The 23,329-nt window shown below is 44.0% G+C and overlaps 2 protein-coding genes across 4 annotated transcripts in view; both read right to left on the bottom strand.

Annotated features, from left to right (window-relative positions):
• fnbp1a (formin binding protein 1a) overlaps positions 1-3,866 on the bottom strand; it is a 39,233-nt gene extending 35,367 nt beyond the window's left edge. The window contains exons 1-4 of the mRNA XM_034542575.1: positions 3,654-3,866; positions 2,929-3,044; positions 1,467-1,517; positions 1,213-1,360 (exon numbers count right to left, since the gene is read on the bottom strand). Coding sequence (XP_034398466.1) covers positions 1,213-1,360; positions 1,467-1,517; positions 2,929-3,044; positions 3,654-3,683 — 345 coding nt within the window. The 5' untranslated portion in view covers positions 3,684-3,866. The remainder of the gene's footprint in view (positions 1-1,212; positions 1,361-1,466; positions 1,518-2,928; positions 3,045-3,653) is intronic.
• A 3,812-nt stretch (positions 3,867-7,678) lies between these two features.
• On the bottom strand, positions 7,679-13,772 carry med27 (mediator complex subunit 27). Of its 3 annotated transcripts, XM_034542498.1 has the most exons (8): positions 13,558-13,772; positions 11,954-12,098; positions 10,428-10,558; positions 10,039-10,132; positions 8,847-8,954; positions 8,729-8,770; positions 8,577-8,654; positions 7,679-7,903 (listed from the first exon to the last, which is right to left on the bottom strand). In XM_034542498.1, the coding sequence occupies exons 1-8, from the start codon at positions 13,758-13,760 to the stop codon at positions 7,769-7,771; spliced, it is 936 nt and encodes a 311-aa protein (XP_034398389.1). In that variant the 5' UTR covers positions 13,761-13,772; the 3' UTR covers positions 7,679-7,768. The 3 variants fall into 3 exon arrangements, 2 of the variants coding, with proteins under 2 accessions (XP_034398389.1, XP_034398390.1); XR_004609995.1 differs by lacking the exons at positions 7,679-7,903; positions 8,577-8,654; positions 8,729-8,770 and adding an exon at positions 9,021-9,965 and having other exon boundaries at positions 8,946-8,978; positions 10,008-10,132; XM_034542499.1 differs by lacking the exons at positions 7,679-7,903; positions 8,577-8,654; positions 8,729-8,770; positions 8,847-8,954 and adding an exon at positions 8,971-9,965 and having other exon boundaries at positions 10,008-10,132.
• Positions 13,773-23,329: the final 9,557 nt, after the last annotated feature.

The following is a 23,329-nucleotide window of genomic DNA, read 5'->3' as shown; positions in this document are numbered from 1 at the left end:
TTGATTCTCTCTGTCCTCTTACGACTCTAAAGGTCCTCAAGTCCTCTTACGACTCTAAAGGTCCTCAAGTCCTCTCCGGCTCCGTGGTTGTCTGAACCGGTGCGCGCCGAGAGAGCCACTATGCGAGCATCGGAAAGGAAATGGCGAGAATCCAAACACACCGGCGACCTGCTTGCCTACTAATCTCTTCTCTCCTCCTTCTCTCCTCTATCTCTGCAGCCCAAAGTCTGTTCTACCAATCCAGAATCGAATCCTCTTTGTCTAACCCCAAAAAGCTCTTCTCTATTTTTTCCAACCTCCTTGGCCCCCCTGGTCCCCCCCTCCCTCCACCCTTCAGCCACTTTGTTGACTACTTTACAAACAAGATAGACGACATACGCTCTTCATTTACTAATCCATCTTCTATAACTACACCTCCAGTAACTTCATCTTTTTCCCCCTCGCTTTCCTCTTTTATCCCCCTGTCTCCTAATCAAGTTCTTACCTTGGTAACCTCTGACCCCCCAACCACCTGCCCCCTTGACCCCATCCCTTCTCACATTCTCCAGTCCATTGCTCCGGACCTTCTTCCCTTTCTTAATACTACTTGGTCATAACCCGGACAAGACTGAACTTCTCCTCCTTCCAGTAAAAGACTCTCCCACCCACGACCTGTCTATCACCTTCAACAACTCAGTGTTGGCCCCGCCCCCGACTGCCAGGAACCTCGGTGTGACACCTGTCAGTCAACTCTCCCTGACTGCCAACATTACCACAACAACACGCTCCTGTAGGTACATGCTGTACAACATCAGGAGAATACGACCTCTTCTCACTCAGAAGGCGGCACAGGTTCTGGTCCAGGCTCTGGTCATCTCACGGCTAGACTACTGCAACTCCCTCCTGGCAGGTCTCCTCATTGGTGGAACGAGCTCCCCATTGACATCAGGACAGCAGGAAGTCTCTACATCTTCCGTCGCAAACTAAAAACACATCTTTTTCGACTATACCTTGAATAGGGAAGGTAGAGCCGTAGTAGCACTTTGGTAGCACTTAAATGTCTCTTACTGATAGCACTTTGTAGTTTAACACTTTAGTAGCACTTAAATGTCTCTTACTGATAGCACTTTGTAGTTTAACGTTATTGAAGAAAGTTTGGACTCATGGTTTAATGCACTTATTGTAAGTCGCTTTGGATAAAAGCGTCAGCTAAATGTAATGTAATGTACTCACAGTCTTCCTCTCGGCCTTCACTTCCTGTGTGTAGCGTGTGAGTTCACACACTATCTGCGTGTTGAGGTTCTCAGCCAGTTCTTCTCTCTGGTCAGAGAGTTCATTGAGCTGACGGAGAGTCGCTGAAAAGGCCAAACACCAGGTGTACCTGCAACAACCAATCAGAAACCAGCGTTAGCTTTGCCAACCAATCACAGATCCACCTGCTCTGAGTCTCTGAGTCACACATATTCATATGTCATATTCAGACTGACCTGCTCTCATCCTCTCTGCTTCTCTTGGGATGATACTTCTTAGACAGACTCCTGAGACAGACAGGTGACAGATTAATATACATACAGGTGATGGACAGATTAATATACAGACAGGTGACAGATTAATATACATACAGGTGACAGTCAGAGAGACAGGTAGAGACTAGGTCTGACCTCTCAGAGAGTAATGTACAGGTAATGTACAGGTAATGTACAGGTCATGTACAGGTGATGTACAGGTGATGTACAGGTCATGTACAGGTGATGTACAGGTGATGTACAGGTGATGTACAGGTGATGGACAGGTGATGTACAGGTGATGGACAGGTAATGTACAGGTCATGTACAGGTGATGTACAGGTCATGTACAGGTGATGTACAGGTGATGTACAGGTGATGTACAGGTCATGTACAGGTGATGTACAGGTAATGTACAGGTGATGGACAGGTGATGTACAGGTAATGTACAGGTCATGTACAGGTGATGTACAGGTAATGTACAGGTGATGTACAGGTGATGTACAGGTAATGTACAGGTGATGGACAGGTGATGTACAGGTCATGTACAGGTGATGTACAGGTGATGGACAGGTGATGTACAGGTCATGTACAGGTAATGTACAGGTGATGTACAGGTAATGTACAGGTCATGTACAGGTGATGTACAGGTAATGTACAGGTCATGTACAGGTGATGTACAGGTGATGGACAGGTGATGTACAGGTGATGTACAGGTGATGTACAGGTCATGTACAGGTGATGTACAGGTGATGGACAGGTGATGTACAGGTGATGTACAGGTGATTTACAGGTCATGTACAGGTGATGTACAGGTGATGGACAGGTGATGTACAGGTGATGTACAGGTCATGTACAGGTGATGTACAGGTGATTTACAGGTGATGGACAGGTGATGTACAGGTGATGTACAGGTGATGGACAGGTGATGTACAGGTGATGGACAGGTGATGTACAGGTGATGTACAGGTGATGTACAGGTCATGTACAGGTGATGTACAGGTGATGGACAGGTGATGTACAGGTAATGGACAGGTCATGTACAGGTGATGGACAGGTGATGTACAGGTAATGGACAGGTGATGGACAGGTCATGGACAGGTGATGGACAGGTCATGGACAGGTGATGGACAGGTCATGGACAGGTGATGTACAGGTGATGGACAGGTGATGTACAGGTAATGGACAGGTGATGGACAGGTAATGGACAGGTGATGGACAGGTCATGGACAGGTGATGTACAGGTGATGTACAGGTGATGTACAGGTGATGGACAGGTCATGTACAGGTGATGGACAGGTGATGTACAGGTAATGGACAGGTGATGGACAGGTCATGTACAGGTGATGGACAGGTGATGTACAGGTGATGTACAGGTGATGGACAGGTCATGTACAGGTGATGGACAGGTGATGTACAGGTAATGGACAGGTGATTTATGTACCTGATCTGTTTGGCATAGCTCAGCTCGATGTCAGCCCTCTCTTTAACAAACTTGCTGTATCTCTCCAGGAAGTCAATTCCCCAGCTGGTGTGTTTCTCCAGGTTATCAAACTGGTCCTGAAACAGAAAACTAACATCAGTCTATAAAGTTTCAGTTAATCAAACACTGATATCTGTAAACTGCATATATATACTGTATATATATATATATATATATATATATATATATATATATATATATATATATATATATACAGTATATATATATATATATATATATATATATACTGTATATATATATATACTGTTATTTTTTTAATCTCATGATCTTTTATGATTAATTATTGTTGTTTTTTATCTGTGATGCCATATCTATACCCTTCATTGAGAAGCCTAAAGGTGTAATAGTTCAATGTAATAATCAACAATGAATATCATCATCATAATGTGGAGGAGTTGCACCCTGAATGTACCATTACAACACAGTCACGTGCACAAGGATTCATGCATGAATATGATCATATGAAGTAGTTTGCGGGGTCTCGGGGTCGCGCGCTGCAGCATCATGGAGGACGCAGAGCGCGAGCCGCTGTCGTCACTCACCGTGTTGCTATGGCAGAGCAGACAGTAGCACGAGGGCCTCACACACACACACACACACACACAGGCCGCCCGGTTACCGGCTCCTCGCGGAGCACCGGGCCCCGGGTGAACAGGTGTACGTACCCACAGCTCGGTGCCCCAGTTGCAGCTCATCGTGTCCGGTCTGCTCGTGCTCCGCCGATCACCGCGAGCTGCTGCTGGCCGCCGCGCGCATCAACGTGTCTCACTGCCTGTCTGTCTGTCTGCAGCAACACCAGCGTAGAGGACGCGGTCACGCGCAGCGCGTCTCCCCGGAGGACCCTTTGTCATCAGTGAGAAGATGCTGAGATTGTGTGTACGCGTATACTGAGCATGCGCAGTGGCAGCCCCGCCCTGCTGTCACACACACACACAACCATAACTGTGACCACGGAATACTACTTACATATATAAATATGTATATATACAGTCAATAATCAATACGTACATAATACATGTAATGATAATAATACAATGTAGCGCTATAATGATCTGATATTAGCTGAGATCATCTCCAGCAGGTGGCGCTGTTCTCTCATTATCACATGTTCTACAGTCACGTCAGCAGTTACGTCATCACGGCACATCACATCACCAAATAATTTATGTGTGTGACTGTGTATGTATGTTTCTGTGTTCCCTTTAGAGAACAGAGTACCTGAACAGGTAGAGAACAGAGTACCTGAACAGGTAGAGAACAGAGTACCTGAACAGGTAGAGAACAGAGTACCTGAACAGGTAGAGAACAGAGTACCTGAGCGGGTAGAGAACAGAGTACCTGAACAGGTAGAGAACAGAGTACCTGAACAGGTAGAGAACAGAGTACCTGAACAGGTAGAGAACAGAGTACCTGAACAGGTAGAGAACAGAGTACCTGAACAGGTAGAGAACAGAGTACATGAACAGGTAGAGAACAGAGTACCTGAACAGGTAGAGAACAGAGTACCTGAACAGGTAGAGAACAGAGTACCTGAACAGGTAGAGAACAGAGTACATGAACAGGTAGAGAACAGAGTACCTGAACAGGTAGAGAACAGAGTACATGAACAGGTAGAGAACAGAGTACCTGAACAGGTAGAGAACAGAGTACCTGAACAGGTAGAGAACAGAGTACCTGAACAGGTAGAGAACAGAGTACCTGAACAGGTAGAGAACAGAGTACCTGAACAGGTAGAGAACAGAGTACCTGAGCGGGTAGAGAACAGAGTACCTGAACAGGTAGAGAACAGAGTACCTGAACAGGTAGAGAACAGAGTACCTGAACAGGTAGAGAACAGAGTACCTGAACAGGTAGAGAACAGAGTACATGAACAGGTAGAGAACAGAGTACCTGAACAGGTAGAGAACAGAGTACCTGAACAGGTAGAGAACAGAGTACCTGAACAGGTAGAGAACAGAGTACCTGAACAGGTAGAGAACAGAGCAGCTGCTGAAGAAGCTTGAGCACCACAGATGAGGGGATCACCACCTGAACGTCCCCTGTCGGAGAGAGTATAGTCCTGCATAACTAACCACCAATGACTGACAGATGACTGAACTCCATAGTGTCCTGAGGCAGAGGGAGGACCCCTCAGGTGTCTGTGAGGCGGTCTCACTGCGTTTCGCTCCAATCAACCCAACACCGCCCCAATATCCGGATCCTCGCATTGCAACAGCTGCAGCTCAGAGCCACTTTGGCAGAGAGAATATGCCGGCCGCCGTTCTATGAGCGCCTCCTCATCCCCTGGAAGCACTGATTCGACCACCGATCCCGCGGCACACACATCTGACAGCGCGCCTGCCTGGTCTCTGGCCTCTGGAGACGCAGGCCGACGAGACAAGGCATCCGCGTTTTTGTGGCATGAACATCTTTGTGGATAATGCTCAAGTTGAATGGGTCAAGCTCCAAAATCCACCGACCCCTTGGTCCTGTAGGATCGTGGTCAATGGCTATTTTCCTGAGCCCCAGCAGCGGGCGATGATCCGAGATGATGGTGAATGCAGAGAGGCCCACATAGTGTTTGAATTCATGCACGGCCCATACTATGGCCCAGAGCTCCCTGTCGAAGGTGGACCATCTTTTCTCTGTGTGCATAAGAGCCTGGCTGGCATAAGCTACAACTCGTTCGGGCCCTTGCACCTGTTGAGCCAGTACTGCACCAACCGCATCTTTGGAAGCATCCGTGTATATCTTGAATGGGCGTGCAAAGTTGGGTAGTGTCACCACAGGAGCAGAGGTTAGCACCTGCTTGAAAAACATGAAGGCTGTTTCACACTCTGCATCCCATTTGAAAGGCACGTTTTTGCCCGCCAGCAGTGCAGCATACTGGGATAAATTTCTCACAAACCTCCTGTAGTAAGAGCACAGGCCCACAAAGGCTCTGACCTCAGATGGGTTGCAGGGAGTTGGCCAGTTTCTCACCTTTTTGGTGTTACGGGGTCAGACTGGAGCCCCCGTGGCCTAAGAACACCACATGGTCCCGGGCCACGTGGCATTTTCTGTGATTGAGACATGCATTGATGGTTTGTTATGCAGATACACCATGCAGATGTGCCAAGGCAGACCCCACAGGATCAGCGCCATCATGCGTTGAAAGGTGGCAGGAGAGTTGGTCAGGCCCACGGGCCACTGGTACAAGCCGCTGCCTGTTGTGAAGGACGTTTTGTCACGATCCTCCTCGGCCATTTCCACGTGCCAGTAACCATTTGAAAAGTCAAGTGTGCTGAACCAAGTCCAGCCACCAGGCCGTCATCCACCCGGGGAAGTGGGTGGGAATTCTTGACTGTCACAGAATTAAGGTGCCGATAGTCAATGCAAAACCTCCATTGTCCCCATTTCTTTTTAACAAGCACCACTGGTGACGCCCAGGGGCTGCAGCTCTCCTCCACTAGCCCATCAGCCAGTAGACCAGCCACCTGCCGTTCTACCTCTGACTGCTTCTCCGGAGACACCCGATAGGTGCACTGCTTGACGGGGTGATGGTCACCAGTCTTCATGTGGTGTTTAATGAGTGTGCACCTACCTGTATTCCCCTCCGTCGGGCTGAACCAGAAGGAATCTCTTCTTTAAATGTAGCTACAGCACTGTCAGTTAGACATCTGGTGTAGAAACTTTTGACTAACAGTGTACACTCCGGGAGTATAAACTCAAAAGTTATGAGGTAATGGTCTGACAGAAGAGGGTTCTGTGGGAAGACCTCCAAATGCTCAATGTCAATGCCATATGTAAGAACAAGGTGGAGGGTGTGGCCAAAGCAGTGAGTGGGTTTCTGTACTCTCTGACAGAAGCCAATCGAGTCCAACAATAAGATAAATGCAGTACTAAGGCAATCATTATCAACATCCACATGAATATTAAAATCTCCTACAATAATAACCTTATCAGTTTTAAGGACTAAACTGGATAGAAACTATGTTGTTAAAGTAATAGTGTTGTGATATTTAGCTTAAAATATTGTTGCATCACACAGACGCGTGCATAAATTAAGATGCATGTATATATTTCTGTATATTTCATGTATATAACAGATGATCACACTTCCTGATGACTCCATCATTACAGAACGATGGTTGTCAGAGGTTCAATTTCAAAGGTCTGGACTCATTAACACTTTATTGAATACACATTTAGACCACATATTGTTAATAAATCTATTTGATTTATTCATAAATAAATACAAAATGGTGAGTTTTAGAGCAGGGAGAAGAGAAGATCTGTGGATGTGAGGACAGTCCTTTCACCCTCAGAAGCATAAATATCAGAGTAATCAACCTTTATCTTCGTTGAACAGTTGAGTCCAGCAGCTTCAGTCTGAAGGTCGCTTACAGTATTTTATTAAATATCAGACGTCGGCGTGAACGTCTTACTAAAAAATCACTACAATTCATTTTTTTATAAAAGCTTCATTGTTTATTTTCTGTATATGAATATATTACTGTAATTTAATTGTGATACATTTATATGTAATATTGTATTTACAAATAACAGGGAATAAATAAGTCAGTTGCAATTCAGCAGCATCTTCATAAAATTGTGTTGATCCATTTGAGTGCAGTCAGTATGTATAACAATATATTAATAATGAATTTAAGTTTGAATTCACTTCAATAACATCATTTCTACCATTGACTGAAAAATACACAACTGTAAAAACATTATAATCCAACTTTATTAAAATGTGTTTGTACAAAATAGAACAGAAGAAATGCTGTCCTTAAACAGATAAACAGGAAGTGTTTGTTTACATGCGACATGTGTCGTGAAACGCCTCCAGGGTCCTAAAGTCCCTCCATGTTGGAGGAAGTCCGTCCTGCAGGAAATGACCACAACGCTGACAGGAAGACTGGAAGAGTTTGATGTAGCTCCGCAACCAGGTCTACAGAGAGACAGACAGGTGGAGAGACAGACAGGTAGAGTTTAATGAAGCTCTGCAACCAGGTCTACAGAGAGACAGACAGGTGGAGAGACAGACAGGTAGAGTTTAATGAAGCTCTGCAACCAGGTCTACAGAGAGACAGACAGGTGGAGAGACAGACAGGTAGAGTTTAATGAAGCTCCGCAACCAGGTCTACAGAGAGACAGACAGGTGGAGAGACAGACAGGTAGAGTTTAATGAAGCTCCGCAACCAGGTCTACAGAGAGACAGACAGGTGGAGAGACAGACAGGTAGAGTTTAATGAAGCTCCGCAACCAGGTCTACAGAGAGACAGACAGGTGGAGAGACAGACAGGTAGAGTTTAATGAAGCTCTGCAACCAGGTCTACAGAGAGACAGACAGGTGGAGAGACAGACAGGGATAGAGACAGAAAGATGGAGAGACAGACAGGTATAGAGGCAGACAGGTGTAGAGGCAGACAGGTGTAGAGGCAGACAGGTGTAGAGGCAGACAGGTAAAGAGACAGACAGGTAGAGAGACAGATTGGTGTAGAGACAGACAGGTATAGAGGCAGACAGGTGTAGAGGCAGACAGGTAAAGAGACAGACAGGTAGAGAGACAGATTGGTGTAGAGACAGACAGGTAGAGAGACAGACAGGTAGACAGGTCTCACCATAAAGGACCGGACCACGACGTCGGGCATCTGTGGTAGCTGGTAGTGGAGCAGGGCAGTGGTGGCGTGGTCGGTTACCTAGCAACAACATAACCAGTCAGAGTGCTTCACACTCAGGTGACCGGGAGGTCAGGGAGAATGTTGACTCTTACCTTCTGAAATACCTGGTACTGAGACTTGCTCCAGATGTCCAGCTAAGGAAGACAGACAGGTGAGTATGGAGGCCGACAGATATCAGGGGTTACCTGCCAGGTAAGTTTGACCTCCCACCTTTCCGTCCTCATTGTAAACATTTTCGTTGAATCCTCTAACAACTGTTCTGTCAATGAACAGCGAACGCATCACGACGATCGCCTTCAACACCTTCCCCAGTGTCACCTGAGGGGGAGACACACCTGTTACCTGGTGAGACATACCTGCTACCTGGTGAAGCACACCTGTTACCTGGTGAGACATACCTGCTACCTGGTGAAGCACACCTGTTACCTGGTGAGACACACCTGTTACCTGGTGAGACATACCTGCTACCTGGTGAAGCACACCTGTTACCTGGTGAGACACACCTGCTACCTGGTGAAGCACACCTGCTACCTGCTGAGACACACCTGCTACCTGGTGAAGCACACCTGCTACCTGGTGAGACACACCTGCTACCTGCTGAGACACACCTGTTACCTGGTGAGACACACCTGCTACCTGGTGAGACACACCTGCTACCTGGTGAGACACACCTGCTACCTGGTGAGACACACCTGTTACCTGCTGAGAGACACACCTGCTACCTGGTGAAGCACACCTGAAGCACACCTGGTACCTGCTGAGACACACCTGCTACCTGGTGAAGCACACCTGAAGCACACCTGGTACCTGCTGAGAGACACACCTGCTACCTGCTGAGACACACCTGAAGCACACCTGGTACCTGCTGAGACACACCTGAAGCCCACCTGGTACCTACTGAGACATACATGCTACCTGCTGAAACACACATGAGGCCCACCTGGTACCTGCTGAGACACACCTGTTACCTGGTGAAGCACACCTGGTACCTGCTGAGACACACCTGCTACCTGCTGAGACACACCTGCTAAGACACACCTGGTACCTGCTGAGACACACCTAAAGCCCACCTGGTACCTGCTGAGACACACCTGGTACCTGGTGAGACACACCTGGTACCTGGTGAGACACACCTGTTACCAGCTGAGACACACCTGGTACCTGGTGAGACACACCTGTTACCAGCTGAGACACACCTGGTACCTGGTGAGACACACCTGTTACCAGCTGAGACACACCTGGTACCTGGTGAGACACACCTGTTACCAGCTGAGACACACCTGGTACCTGGTGAGACACACCTGTTACCAGCTGAGACACACCTGGTACCTGGTGAGACACACCTGTTACCAGCTGAGACACACCTGGTACCAGCACAGTAGGATAAAACCTGTTTTCTTACCAGGAGTACAGCAGACGTCCCGTTGGGTCTGAACAGCTCGATGGTCATATCAGGAAACATCCTGCCGATCCGAGAGATGACATCATCCACATACCTGTCCAGAGGAACAGGAAGTCCTTAATCCTTTATAGATGATTCAGTTGGATAAAGGCACGCTGGCTTGAACAGCGTTCGACCTATTAGTATTAAAGTGCATGCATGTTACCACGGTTACTAGTGCTATAATTAGCGTCTCTTTCGCACTTAATGCTCAAAAACTGTTGTACGTGTCCACCGAAACAGCGCTTCTCACAGGAAGCTGCACCGCTGCAGGCAACATTAACACATCGCTGTTAATAACAGTATTATAACATGGTTTATAACAATGCATGCGTCACTGCAGTACTCACTGAGGAGGTAGTACCAGAGTACTGGGTTGGACTTTAGGTCGTCTCTTGGCTGAAGCTCCCATTTGATTGGCCGATCGTTTGAGTGATTGTTGATTCAATAAACTGGAGGCCAAACCAGCGTGGTACTGCAACTACACACACACACACACACACACACACACACACACACACACACACACACACACACACACACACACACACACACACACACACACACACACACACACACACACACACACACACACACACACACACACACACACACACACACACACACACACACACACACACACACACACACACACACACACACACACACACACACACACACACACACACACACACACACACACACACACACACACACACACACACACACACACACACACACACACACACACACACACACACACACACACTGAGGGGAGGGGCTAAGGTTCCACCTGTCCATCATCAGTAACTAACATTCACACACTGAGGGGAGGGGCTAAGGTTCCACCTGTCCATCATCAGTGACTAACATTCACACACTGAGGGGAGGAGCTAAGGTTCCACCTGTCCATCATCAGTAACTAACATTCATACACTGAGGGGAGGAGCTAAGGTTACACCTGTCCATCATCAGTAACTAACATTCACACACTGAGGGGAGGGGCTAAGGTTCCACCTGTCCATCATCAGTAACTAACATTCACACACTGAGGGGAGGAGCTAAGGTTCCACCTGTCCATCATCAGTAACTAACATTCACACACTGAGGGGAGGAGCTAAGGTTCCATCTGTCCATCATCAGTAACTAACATTCACACACTGAGGGGAGGAGCTAAGGTTCCACCTGTCCATCATCAGTAACTAACATTCACACACTGAGGGGAGGAGCTAAGGTTCCACCTGTCCATCATCAGTAACTAACATTCACACACTAAGGGGAGGGGCTAAGGTTCCACCTGTCCATCATCAGTAACTAACATTCACACACTGAGGGGAGGAGCTAAGGTTCCACCTGTCCATCATCAGTAACTAACATTCACACACTGAGGGGAGGGGCTAAGGTTACACCTGTCCATCATCAGTAACTAACATTCACACACTGAGGGGAGGGGCTAAGGTTCCACCTGTCCATCATCAGTAACTAACATTCACACACTGAGGGGAGGGGCTAAGGTTCCACCTGTCCATCATCAGTAACTAACATTCACACACTGAGGGGAGGGGCTAAGGTTCCACCTGTCCATCATCAGTAACTAACATTCACACACTGAGGGGAGGAGCTAAGGTTACACCTGTCCATCATCAGTAACTAACATTCACACACTGAGGGGAGGAGCTAAGGTTACACCTGTCCATCATCAGTAACTAACATTCACACACTGAGGGGAGGAGCTAAGGTTAGGGAATTAGGGTTAACCCCCTAACGATGAAGTAAAGACGAGTTGGTCCAACAGTAATAATGACATCACAGATATGAGAGTCGTCTGTTAAATATAGAAAGAGTAAACTAGCATGTTAGCACGTTAGCTTGTTACCTTGTTGGACCACTTGTAGGCCTGCAGCAGCTGGGAGTACAACGGGGTTTTGTCCTGAACCGGGTCCAGACTGAGGAGACCGCTGTTATGGAGCGGGTGGGACTCTGAAGGACGGCCCACCAGACCACTGAGACGCTCCAACTCACTGAGAGACAGACAGGTGGACAGAGACAGACAGACAGGGGACAGAGACAGACAGACAGAGGATAGAGACAGACAGACAGAGGACAGAGACAGACAGACAGACAGACAGACAGACAGGACAGAGACAGACAGACAGAGGACAGAGACAGACAGACAGGTGGACAGAGACAGACAGGGGATAGAGACATACAGACAGGTGGACAGAAACAGGTGGATGGTTGAGAGACAAAATAAATGTACACTTTATTGACCCAGTGGGTAACTTCTTCTCTGCATTGACCATCCTCAGTTATTAAGGAGCAACTGGGGGTTCAGTGCCTTGCTCAAGGACACTTCAACATGAACTCTGGGGAGAGCGGGGATTGAACCGGAGACCTTGTGGTTACCATGACGACCACTCTCCCCATGAGCTACAGCCAACCCTAAATAATACTATTTATGAATCTGTGTATTAATACATATTATACACATTATTATATTCATCATGATGAGCTACAGCCAACCCTAGGAGACAAAGGGGATTTCACTGTACAGGTCTGGGGGAACCAGACTCAGTCTATATGGGTCTGGGGGAACCAGACTCAGTCTATACGGGTCTGGGGGAACCAGACTCAGTCTATACGGGTCTGGGGGAACCAGACTCAGTCTATACAGGTCTGGGGGACCAGACTCAGTCTATACGGGTCTGGGGGAACCAGACTCAGTCTATACGGGTCTGGGGGAACCAGACTCAGTCTATACAGGTCTGGGGGAACCAGACTCAGTCTATACAGGTCTGGGGGAACCAGACTCAGTCCATACGGACCGCAGTCTGGGGGAACCAGACTCAGTCTATACGGGTCTGGGGGAACCAGACTCAATCTATACGGGTCTGGGGGAACCAGACTCAGTCTATACGGGTCTGGGGAACCAGACTCAGTCTATACGGGTCTGGGGGAACCAGACTCAGTCTATACGGGTCTGGGGGAACCAGACTCAGTCTATACGGGTCTGGGGAACCAGACTCAGTCTATACGGGTCTGGGGGAACCAGACTCAGTCTATACGGGTCTGGGGGAACCAGACTCAGTCTATACGGGTCTGGGGGAACCAGACTCAGTCTATAAAGGTCTGGGGGAACCAGACTCAGTCCATACGGACCGCAGTCTGGGGGAACCAGACTCAGTCCATACGGACCGCAGTCTGGGGGAACCAGACTCAGTCTATACGGGTCTGGGGGAACCAGACTCAGTCTATACGGGTCTGGGGGAACCAGACTCAGTCTATAAAGGTCTGGGGGAACCAGACTCAGTCCATACGGACCGCAGTCTGGGGGAACCAGACTCAGTCCATACGGACCGCAGTCTGGGGGAACCAGACTCAGTCTATACATGTCTGGGGGAACCAGACTCAGTCTATACAGGTCTGGGGGAACCAGACTCAGTCCATACAGGTCATACGGACCGAGTCTGGGGGACTCACTTCAGGTCCCTGTTGACCGCCTGCAGGTTGTCCTGGAACTCCACGATGAACTGCTTCTCTCGGCCCTCCAGGGTGTCCCGGTTCTTCATGCCGTCCTTCAGGGACTCGAACACGCGGCTCACGCTGGAGCGCAGCGCCTGGATGCCGCTGATGGCGTGAGAAAAGGCGTCCAGGTTCACCCCGACGTTCACCAGGTCCGCCATCTTTTCTTTGTGTGCTGCTGCGGGCGCTCAGAGATGACGTCACGAGGTCTCGATAGGCTCGCGACATGAACAACCTGGTTCATATATTACTTTATTAATATAAATAACCTGGTTCATATATTACTTTATTAATATAAACAACCTGGTTCATATATTACTTTATTAATATAAATAACCTGGTTCATATATTACTTTATTAATATAAACAACCTGGTTCATATATTACTTTATTAATATAAATAACCTGGTTCATATATTACTTTATTAATATAAACAACCTGGTTCATAGTATTACTTTATTAATATAAACAACCTGGTTCATATATTACTTTATTAATATAAACAACCTGGTTCATATATTACTTTATTAATATAAACAACCTGGTTCATATATTACTTTATTAATATAAATAACCTGGTTCATATATTACTTTATTAACATAAACAACCTGGTTCATAGTATTACTTTATTAATATAATAACCTGGTTCATAGTATTACTTTATTAATATAAATAACCTGGTTCATATATTACTTTATTAATATAAACAACCTGGTTCATATATTACTTTATTAATATAAACAACCTGGTTCATATATTACTTTATTAATATAAATAACCTGGTTCATATATTACTTTATTAATATAATAACCTGGTTCATATATTACTAAAATTAATATAAACAACCTGGTTCATATATTACTTTATTAATATAAATAACCTGGTTCATATATTACTTTATTAATATAAATAACCTGGTTCATATATTACTTTATTAATATAATAACCTGGTTCATATATTACTAAAATTAATATAAACAACCTGGTTCATATATTACTTTATTAATATAATAACCTGGTTCATATATTACTTTATTAATATAAACAACCTGGTTCATATATTACTTTATTAATATAATAACCTGGTTCATATATTACTAAAATTAATATAAACAACCTGGTTCATATATTACTAAAATTAATATAAACAACCTGGTTCATATATTACTTTATTAATATAAACAACCTGGTTCATTTATTACTTTATTAATATAAACAACCTGGTTCATTTATTACTTTATTAATATAAACAACCTGGTTCATTTATTACTTTATTAATATAAACAACCTGGTTCATATATTACTTTATTAATATAAATAACCTGGTTCATATATTACTTTATTAATATAAATAACCTGGTTCATAGTATTACTTTATTAACATAAACAACCTGGTTCATATATTACTTTATTAATATAAATAACCTGGTTCATATATTACTTTATTAATATAAATAACCTGGTTCATATATTACTTTATTAATATAAATAACCTGGTTCATAGTATTACTTTATTAACATAAACAACCTGGTTCATATATTACTTTATTAATATAAATAACCTGGTTCATATATTACTTTATTAATATAAATAACCTGGTTCATATATTACTTTATTAATATAAACAACCTGGTTCATATATTACTTTATTAATATAAATAACCTGGTTCATAGTATTACTTTATTAATATAAACAACCTGGTTCATATATTACTTTATTAATATAAACAACCTGGTTCATATATTACTTTATTAACATAAATAACCTGGTTCATATATTACTTTATTAATATAATAACCTGGTTCATATAGTACTTTATTAATATAAACAACCTGGTTCATATATTACTTTATTAATATAAATAACCTGGTTCATATATTACTTTATTAATATAAATAACCTGGTTCATATATTACTTTATTAATATAATAACCTGGTTCATATAGTACTTTATTAATATAAACAACCTGGTTCATATATTACTTTATTAATATAAATAACCTGGTTCATATATTACTTTATTAACATAAACAACCTGGTTCATTTATTACTTTATTAATATAAACAACCTGGTTCATATATTACTTTATTAATATAAACAACCTGGTTCATATATTACTTTATTAATATAAATAACCTGGTTCATATAGTACTTTATTAATATAAACAACCTGGTTCATATATTACTTTATTAATATAAACAACCTGGTTCATAGTATTACTTTATTAATATAAATAACCTGGTTCATATATTACTTTATTAATATAAATAACCTGGTTCATATATTACTTTATTAATATAAACAACCTGGTTCATATATTACTTTATTAATATAAATAACCTGGTTCATATATTACTTTATTAACATAAACAACCTGGTTCATAGTATTACTTTATTAATATAAATAACCTGGTTCATATATTACTTTATTAATATAAATAACCTGGTTCATAGTATTACTTTATTAATATAAATAACCTGGTTCATATATTACTTTATTAATATAAATAACCTCGTTCATATATTACTTTATTAATATAAACAACCTGGTTCATATATTACTTTATTAATATAAATAACCTGGTTCATAGTATTACTTTATTAACATAAACAACCTGGTTCATATATTACTTTATTAATATAAATAACCTGGTTCATAGTTATACTTTATTAATATAAATAACCTGGTTCATATATTACTTTATTAATATAAATAACCTGGTTCATATATTACTTTATTAATATAAACAACCTGGTTCATATATTACTTTATTAATATAATAACCTGGTTCATATAGTACTTTATTAATATAAACAACCTGGTTCATATATTACTTTATTAATATAAATAACCTGGTTCATATATTACTTTATTAATATAAATAACCTGGTTCATATATTACTTTATTAATATAATAACCTGGTTCATATAGTACTTTATTAATATAAACAACCTGGTTCATATATTACTTTATTAATATAAATAACCTGGTTCATATATTACTTTATTAATATAAACAACCTGGTTCATATATTACTTTATTAATATAAACAACCTGGTTCATATATTACTTTATTAATATAAACAACCTGGTTCATATATTACTTTATTAATATAAACAACCTGGTTCATATATTACTTTATTAATATAAATAACCTGGTTCATATATTACTTTATTAACATAAACAACCTGGTTCATAGTATTACTTTATTAATATAAATAACCTGGTTCATAGTATTACTTTATTAATATAAATAACCTGGTTCATATATTACTTTATTAATATAAATAACCTGGTTCATATATTACTTTATTAACATAAACAACCTGGTTCATAGTTATACTTTATTAACATAAATAACCTGGTTCATAGTATTACTTTATTAATATAAATAACCTGGTTCATAGTATTACTTTATTAATATAAATAACCTGGTTCATATATTACTTTATTAATATAAATAACCTGGTTCATATATTACTTTATTAATATAAACAACCTGGTTCATAGTATTACTTTATTAATATAAATAACCTGGTTCATAGTTATACTTTATTAATATAAATAACCTGGTTCATATATTACTTTATTAATATAAATAACCTGGTTCATATATTACTTTATTAATATAAACAACCTGGTTCATATATTACTTTATTAATATAATAACCTGGTTCATATATTACTTTATTAATATAATAACCTGGTTCATATATTACTTTATTAATATAAATAACCTGGTTCATTTATTACTTTATTAATATAAACAACCTGGTTCATATATTACTTTATTAATATAAATAACCTGGTTCATTTATTACTTTATTAATATAAACAACCTGGTTCATATATTACTTTATTAATATAAACAACCTGGTTCATATATTACTTTATTAATATAAATAACCTGGTTCATTTATTACTTTATTAATATAAACAACCTGGTTCATATATTACTTTATTAATATAAATAACCTGGTTCATAGTATTACTTTATTAACATAAACAACCTGGTTCATATATTACTTTATTAATATAAACAACCTGGTTCATATATTACTTTATTATTATAAATAACCTGGTTCATTTATTACTTTATTAATATAAACAACCTGGTTCATATATTACTTTATTAACATAAATAACCTGGTTCATTTATTACTTTATTAATATAAACAACCTGGTTCATATATTACTTTATTAATATAAATAACCTGGTTCATAGTATTACTTTATTAACATAAACAACCTGGTTCATATATTACTTTATTAACATAAACAACCTGGTTCATATATTACTTTATTAATATAAACAACCTGGTTCATATATTACTTTATTAATATAAATAACCTGGTTTATATATTACTTTATTAATATAAATAACCTGGTTCATATATTACTTTATTAATATAAATAACCTGGTTCATATATTACTTTATTAATATAAACAACCTGGTTCATTTATTACTTTATTATTATAAACAACCTGGTTCATAGTTATACTTTATTAATATAAATAACCTGGTTCATATATTACTTTATTAATATAAATAACCTGGTTCATATATTACTTTATTAATATAAATAACCTGGTTCATAGTATTAAATTAAATAAAATAAGATCTCTACTAACAACGTCTCATATCTATAATCTCCATCCATCCATTTTCAATACCGCTTATCCTCATTAGGGGGCGCTGGAGCCTATCCCAGCTGACATAGGGCGAAGGCAGGGGACACCCTGGACAGGCCGCCAGTCCATCGAGGGCACATGTAGGGACATACAACCATTCACTCTCACATTCACACCTATGGGACATTTAGAGATCAATTAACCTGCAGCATGTCTTTGGACTGTGGGAGGAAGCCGGAGAGCCCGGAGAGAACCCACGCTGCCACGGGGAGAACATGCAAACTCCACACAGAAGGACCGCTCCGACCGGGAATCGAACCCGCGGCCCTCTTGCTGTGAGGCGACAGTGCTAGCCACTACACCACCGTGCAGCCCATATATAATATGCAGACAATAGTTCATGAAAGATGATCTGTGTTTGTCTTCATGATCGTTAGCTCCTTTCCTTAAAGGAAGGTCCAGTGTTTCCTGTCTTCGGTGCAACATGACGTGCTTCAGTAACTGCCAGCCTGATGTCCTCCACCTGGTCCAGGACTTGATGCCAGCCTGATGTCCTCCACCTGGTCCAGGACTTGATGCCAGCCCGATGTTCTCCACACGGTTCACCTCCTCCACCTGGTCCAGGACTTGATGCCAGCCCGATGTCCTCCACCTGGTCCAGGACTTGATGCCAGCCTGATGTCCTCCACCTGGTCCAGGACTTGATGCCAGCCCGATGTCCTCCACCTGGTCCAGGACTTGATGCCAGCCCGATGTCCTCCACCTGGTCCAGGACTTGATGCCAGCCCGATGTCCTCCACCTGGTCCAGGACTTGATGCCAGCCCGATGTCCTCCACCTGGTCCAGGACTTGATGCCAGCCCGATGTCCTCCACGCTGATCTCAATCAGACAACATGTCTCCATTCACCACGAGAGCCGTCGACCGACGAGACACCGGCAGGAGGACAGTCACCAGAAAACACAATAAACCACATGAATACACATCACCAGTCACTCCCAGCATGCACTAGAGAGAGAGAGAGAGAGAGAGAGAGGCAGAAAGAGAGAGAGAACGAAAGAGAGGCAGAAAGAGAGAGAGAAAGAAAGAGAGAGAGAGAGAGAGAGAGGCAGAAAGAGAGAGAGAACGAAAGAGAGAGAGAGAGAGAGGCAGAAAGAGAGAGAGAAAGAAAGAGAGAGAGAGAGAGAGAGGCAGAAAGAGAGAGAGAGAGAAAGAGAGAGAGAGAGAGAGAGAGAGAAAGAAAGAGAGAGAGAGAGAGAGAGAGAGGCAGAAAGAGAGAGAGAACGAAAGAGAGAGAGAGAGAGAGAGGCAGAAAGAGAGAGAGAAAGAAAGAGAGAGAGAGAGAGAGAGGCAGAAAGAGAGAGAGAGAGAAAGAGAGAGAGAGAGAGAGAGAGAGAGTTGAGCTCTGAGAGGTTTAACAGTGAAGAAGAAGAGGGGGAAGGAGGAAGGACGAGCAGCAGGAGATTAAAGCAAAATATAAAAGAGTAAAAACTAAGAAGAGAAACAAGAAGAAGAACGAGGAGAAGAAGAAGAGAGGAAGAAGATTATTGAAAAGAAGAAGAAAAGAAGACATGAGGACGTTTAGTGTTTTATGGACTTTTTAATCAGCTTATCAAGAATCATCCTGAAGACACGAACAGTAAGTACCAGAGCAAGAGAGGCAGACAGGTGGAGAGAGAGACAGACAGGTGGAGAGAGACAGACAGGTGGAGAGAGACAGACAGGTGGAGAGAGAGACAGACAGGTGGAGAGAGAGACAGACAGGTGGAGAGAGATAGAGACGGGTGGAGAGAGAGACAGACAGGTGGAGAGAGAGACAGATGGGTGGAGAGAGAGACAGACAGGTGGAGAGAGAGACAGACAGGTGGAGAGAGATAGAGACGGGTGGAGAGAGAGACAGACAGGTGGAGAGAGACAGACAGGTGGAGAGAGAGACAGACAGGTGGAGAGAGAGACAGACAGGTGGAGAGAGAGACAGACGGGTGGAGAGAGAGACAGACGGGTGGAGAGAGAGACAGACAGGTGGAGAGAGACAGACAGGTGGAGAGAGACAGACAGGTGGAGAGAGACAGACAGGTGGAGAGAGATAGACAGACAGGTGGAGAGAGACAGACAGGTGGAGAGAGAGACAGACAGGTGGAGAGAGAGACAGACAGGTGGAGAGAGAGACAGACGGGTGGAGAGAGAGACAGACGGGTGGAGAGAGAGACAGACAGGTGGAGAGAGATAGAGACGGGTGGAGAGAGAGACAGACGGGTGGAGAGAGATAGAGACGGGTGGAGAGAGAGACAGACAGGTGGAGAGAGATAGAGACGGGTGGAGAGAGAGACAGACAGGTGGAGAGAGATAGAGACGGGTGGAGAGAGAGACAGACAGGTGGAGAGAGAGACAGACGGGTGGAGAGAGATAGACAGGTGGAGAGAGAGACAGACAGGTGGAGAGAGAGACAGACAGGTGGAGAGGGAGAGAGACAGGTGGAGAGAGATAGAGACAGGTGGAGAGAGAGACAGACAGGTGGAGAGAGAGACAGACGGGTGGAGAGAGAGACAGACAGGTGGAGAGAGATAGAGACGGGTGGAGAGAGAGACAGACAGGTGGAGAGAGATAGAGACGGGTGGAGAGAGAGACAGACAGGTGGAGAGAGAGACAGACGGGTGGAGAGAGATAGACAGGTGGAGAGAGAGACAGACAGGTGGAGAGAGAGACAGACAGGTGGAGAGGGAGAGAGACAGGTGGAGAGAGATAGAGACAGGTGGAGAGAGAGACAGACAGGTGGAGAGAGAGACAGATGGGTGGAGAGAGAGACAGACAGGTGGAGAGAGAGACAGACAGGTGGAGAGAGATAGAGACAGGTGGAGAGAGAGACAGACAGGTGGAGAGAGAGACAGATGGGTGGAGAGAGATAGAGACAGGTGGAGAGAGAGACAGACAGGTGGAGAGAGAGACAGACGGGTGGAGAGAGATAGAGACGGGTGCAGAGAGAGACAGACAGGTGGAGAGAGATAGAGACAGGTGGAGAGAGAGACAGACAGGTGGAGAGAGACAGACAGGTGGAGAGAGAGACAGACGGGTGGAGAGAGAGACAGACAGGTGGAGAGAGAGACAGACGGGTGGAGAGAGATAGACAGGTGGAGAGAGAGACAGACAGGTGGAGAGAGACAGACGGGTGGAGAGAGATAGAGACAGGTGGAGAGAGAGACAGACAGGTGGAGAGAGAGACAGACAGGTGGAGAGAGATAGAGACAGGTGGAGAGAGAGATAGACAGGTGGAGAGAGAGACAGACGGGTGGAGAGAGAGACAGACAGGTGGAGAGAGAGACAGACAGGTGGAGAGAGATAGAGACAGGTGGAGAGAGAGACAGACAGGTGGAGAGAGAGACAGACAGGTGGAGAGAGAGACAGACGGGTGGAGAGAGAGACAGACGGGTGGAGAGAGATAGAGACGGGTGGAGAGAGAGACAGACAGGTGGAGAGAGATAGAGACGGGTGGAGAGAGAGACAGACAGGTGGAGAGAGATAGAGACGGGTGGAGAGAGAGACAGACAGGTGGAGAGAGAGACAGACGGGTGGAGAGAGATAGACAGGTGGAGAGAGAGACAGACAGGTGGAGAGAGAGACAGACAGGTGGAGAGGGAGAGAGACAGGTGGAGAGAGATAGAGACAGGTGGAGAGAGAGACAGACAGGTGGAGAGAGAGACAGATGGGTGGAGAGAGAGACAGACAGGTGGAGAGAGAGACAGACAGGTGGAGAGAGAGACAGACGGGTGGAGAGAGAGACAGACAGGTGGAGAGAGAGACAGACAGGTGGAGAGAGATAGAGACAGGTGGAGAGAGAGACAGACAGGTGGAGAGAGAGACAGATGGGTGGAGAGAGATAGAGACAGGTGGAGAGAGAGACAGACAGGTGGAGAGAGAGACAGACGGGTGGAGAGAGATAGAGACGGGTGCAGAGAGAGACAGACAGGTGGAGAGAGATAGAGACAGGTGGAGAGAGAGACAGACAGGTGGAGAGAGACAGACAGGTGGAGAGAGAGACAGACGGGTGGAGAGAGAGACAGACAGGTGGAGAGAGAGACAGACGGGTGGAGAGAGATAGACAGGTGGAGAGAGAGACAGACAGGTGGAGAGAGACAGACGGGTGGAGAGAGATAGAGACAGGTGGAGAGAGAGACAGACAGGTGGAGAGAGAGACAGACAGGTGGAGAGAGAGATAGACAGGTGGAGAGAGAGACAGACGGGTGGAGAGAGAGACAGACAGGTGGAGAGAGAGACAGACAGGTGGAGAGAGATAGAGACAGGTGGAGAGAGAGACAGACAGGTGGAGAGAGAGACAGACGGGTGGAGAGAGATAGAGACAGGTGGAGAGAGAGACAGACAGGTGGAGAGAGAGACAGACAGGTGGAGAGAGAGACATACAGGTGGAGAGAGAGACAGACAGACAGGTGGAGAGAGAGAGAGAGACAGGTGGAGAGGGAAAGAGACAGGTGGAGAGAGAGACAGACAGGTGGAGAGGCAGAGAGACAGGTGGAGAGAGAGACAGACAGGTGGAGAGAGAGACAGACGGGTGGAGAGAGAGAGAGAGACAGGTGGAGAGGGAGAGAGACAGGTGGAGAGAGAGAGACAGTGGAGAGAGACAGACAGGTGGAGAGAGAGAGAGACAGGAGACTATCTGGACCATGTGTGACCAGGTCTAACTGGACCAGCTGTGACCAGCTCTAACTGGACCAGCTGTGACCAGGTCTAACTGGACCAAGTGTGACCAGGTCTAACTGGACCAGCTGTGACCAGCTCTAACTGGACCAGCTGTGACCAGGTCTAACTGGACCAAGTGTGACCAGGTCTAACTGGACCAAGTGTGACCAGGTCTAACTGGACCAAGTGTGACCAGGTCTAACTGGAGCAGGTGTGACCAGGTCTAACTGGACCAAGTGTGACCAGGTCTAACTGAACCAAGTGTGACCAGGTCTAACTGGACCAGCTGTGACCAGGTCTAATTGGACCAAGTGTGACCAGGTCTAACTGGACCAAGTGTGACCAGGTCTAACTGGAGCAGGTGTGACCAGGTCTAACTGGACCAAGTGTGACC

This window comes from Cyclopterus lumpus, chromosome 9, assembly GCF_009769545.1.
Source record: "Cyclopterus lumpus isolate fCycLum1 chromosome 9, fCycLum1.pri, whole genome shotgun sequence".
NCBI lineage: Eukaryota > Metazoa > Chordata > Actinopteri > Perciformes > Cyclopteridae > Cyclopterus > Cyclopterus lumpus.
Note: the sequence above shows the minus strand (reverse complement) of the source record. Positions and strands in the feature narration are given on the sequence as shown.

Coding starts and splice junctions, on each gene's coding strand:
- med27 (XM_034542498.1), bottom strand. CDS start 13,760: ATGGCGGACCTGGTGAACGTCGGGGTGAACCTGGACGCCTTTTCTCAC. Junction 10,559..11,953: donor CCTACAAGTGGTCCAACAAG/GTAACAAGCTAA, acceptor GTGTGTGTGTAG/TTGCAGTACCACGCTGGTTT. Junction 8,655..8,728: donor AGTACCAGGTATTTCAGAAG/GTAAGAGTCAAC, acceptor TGTTGTTGCTAG/GTAACCGACCACGCCACCAC.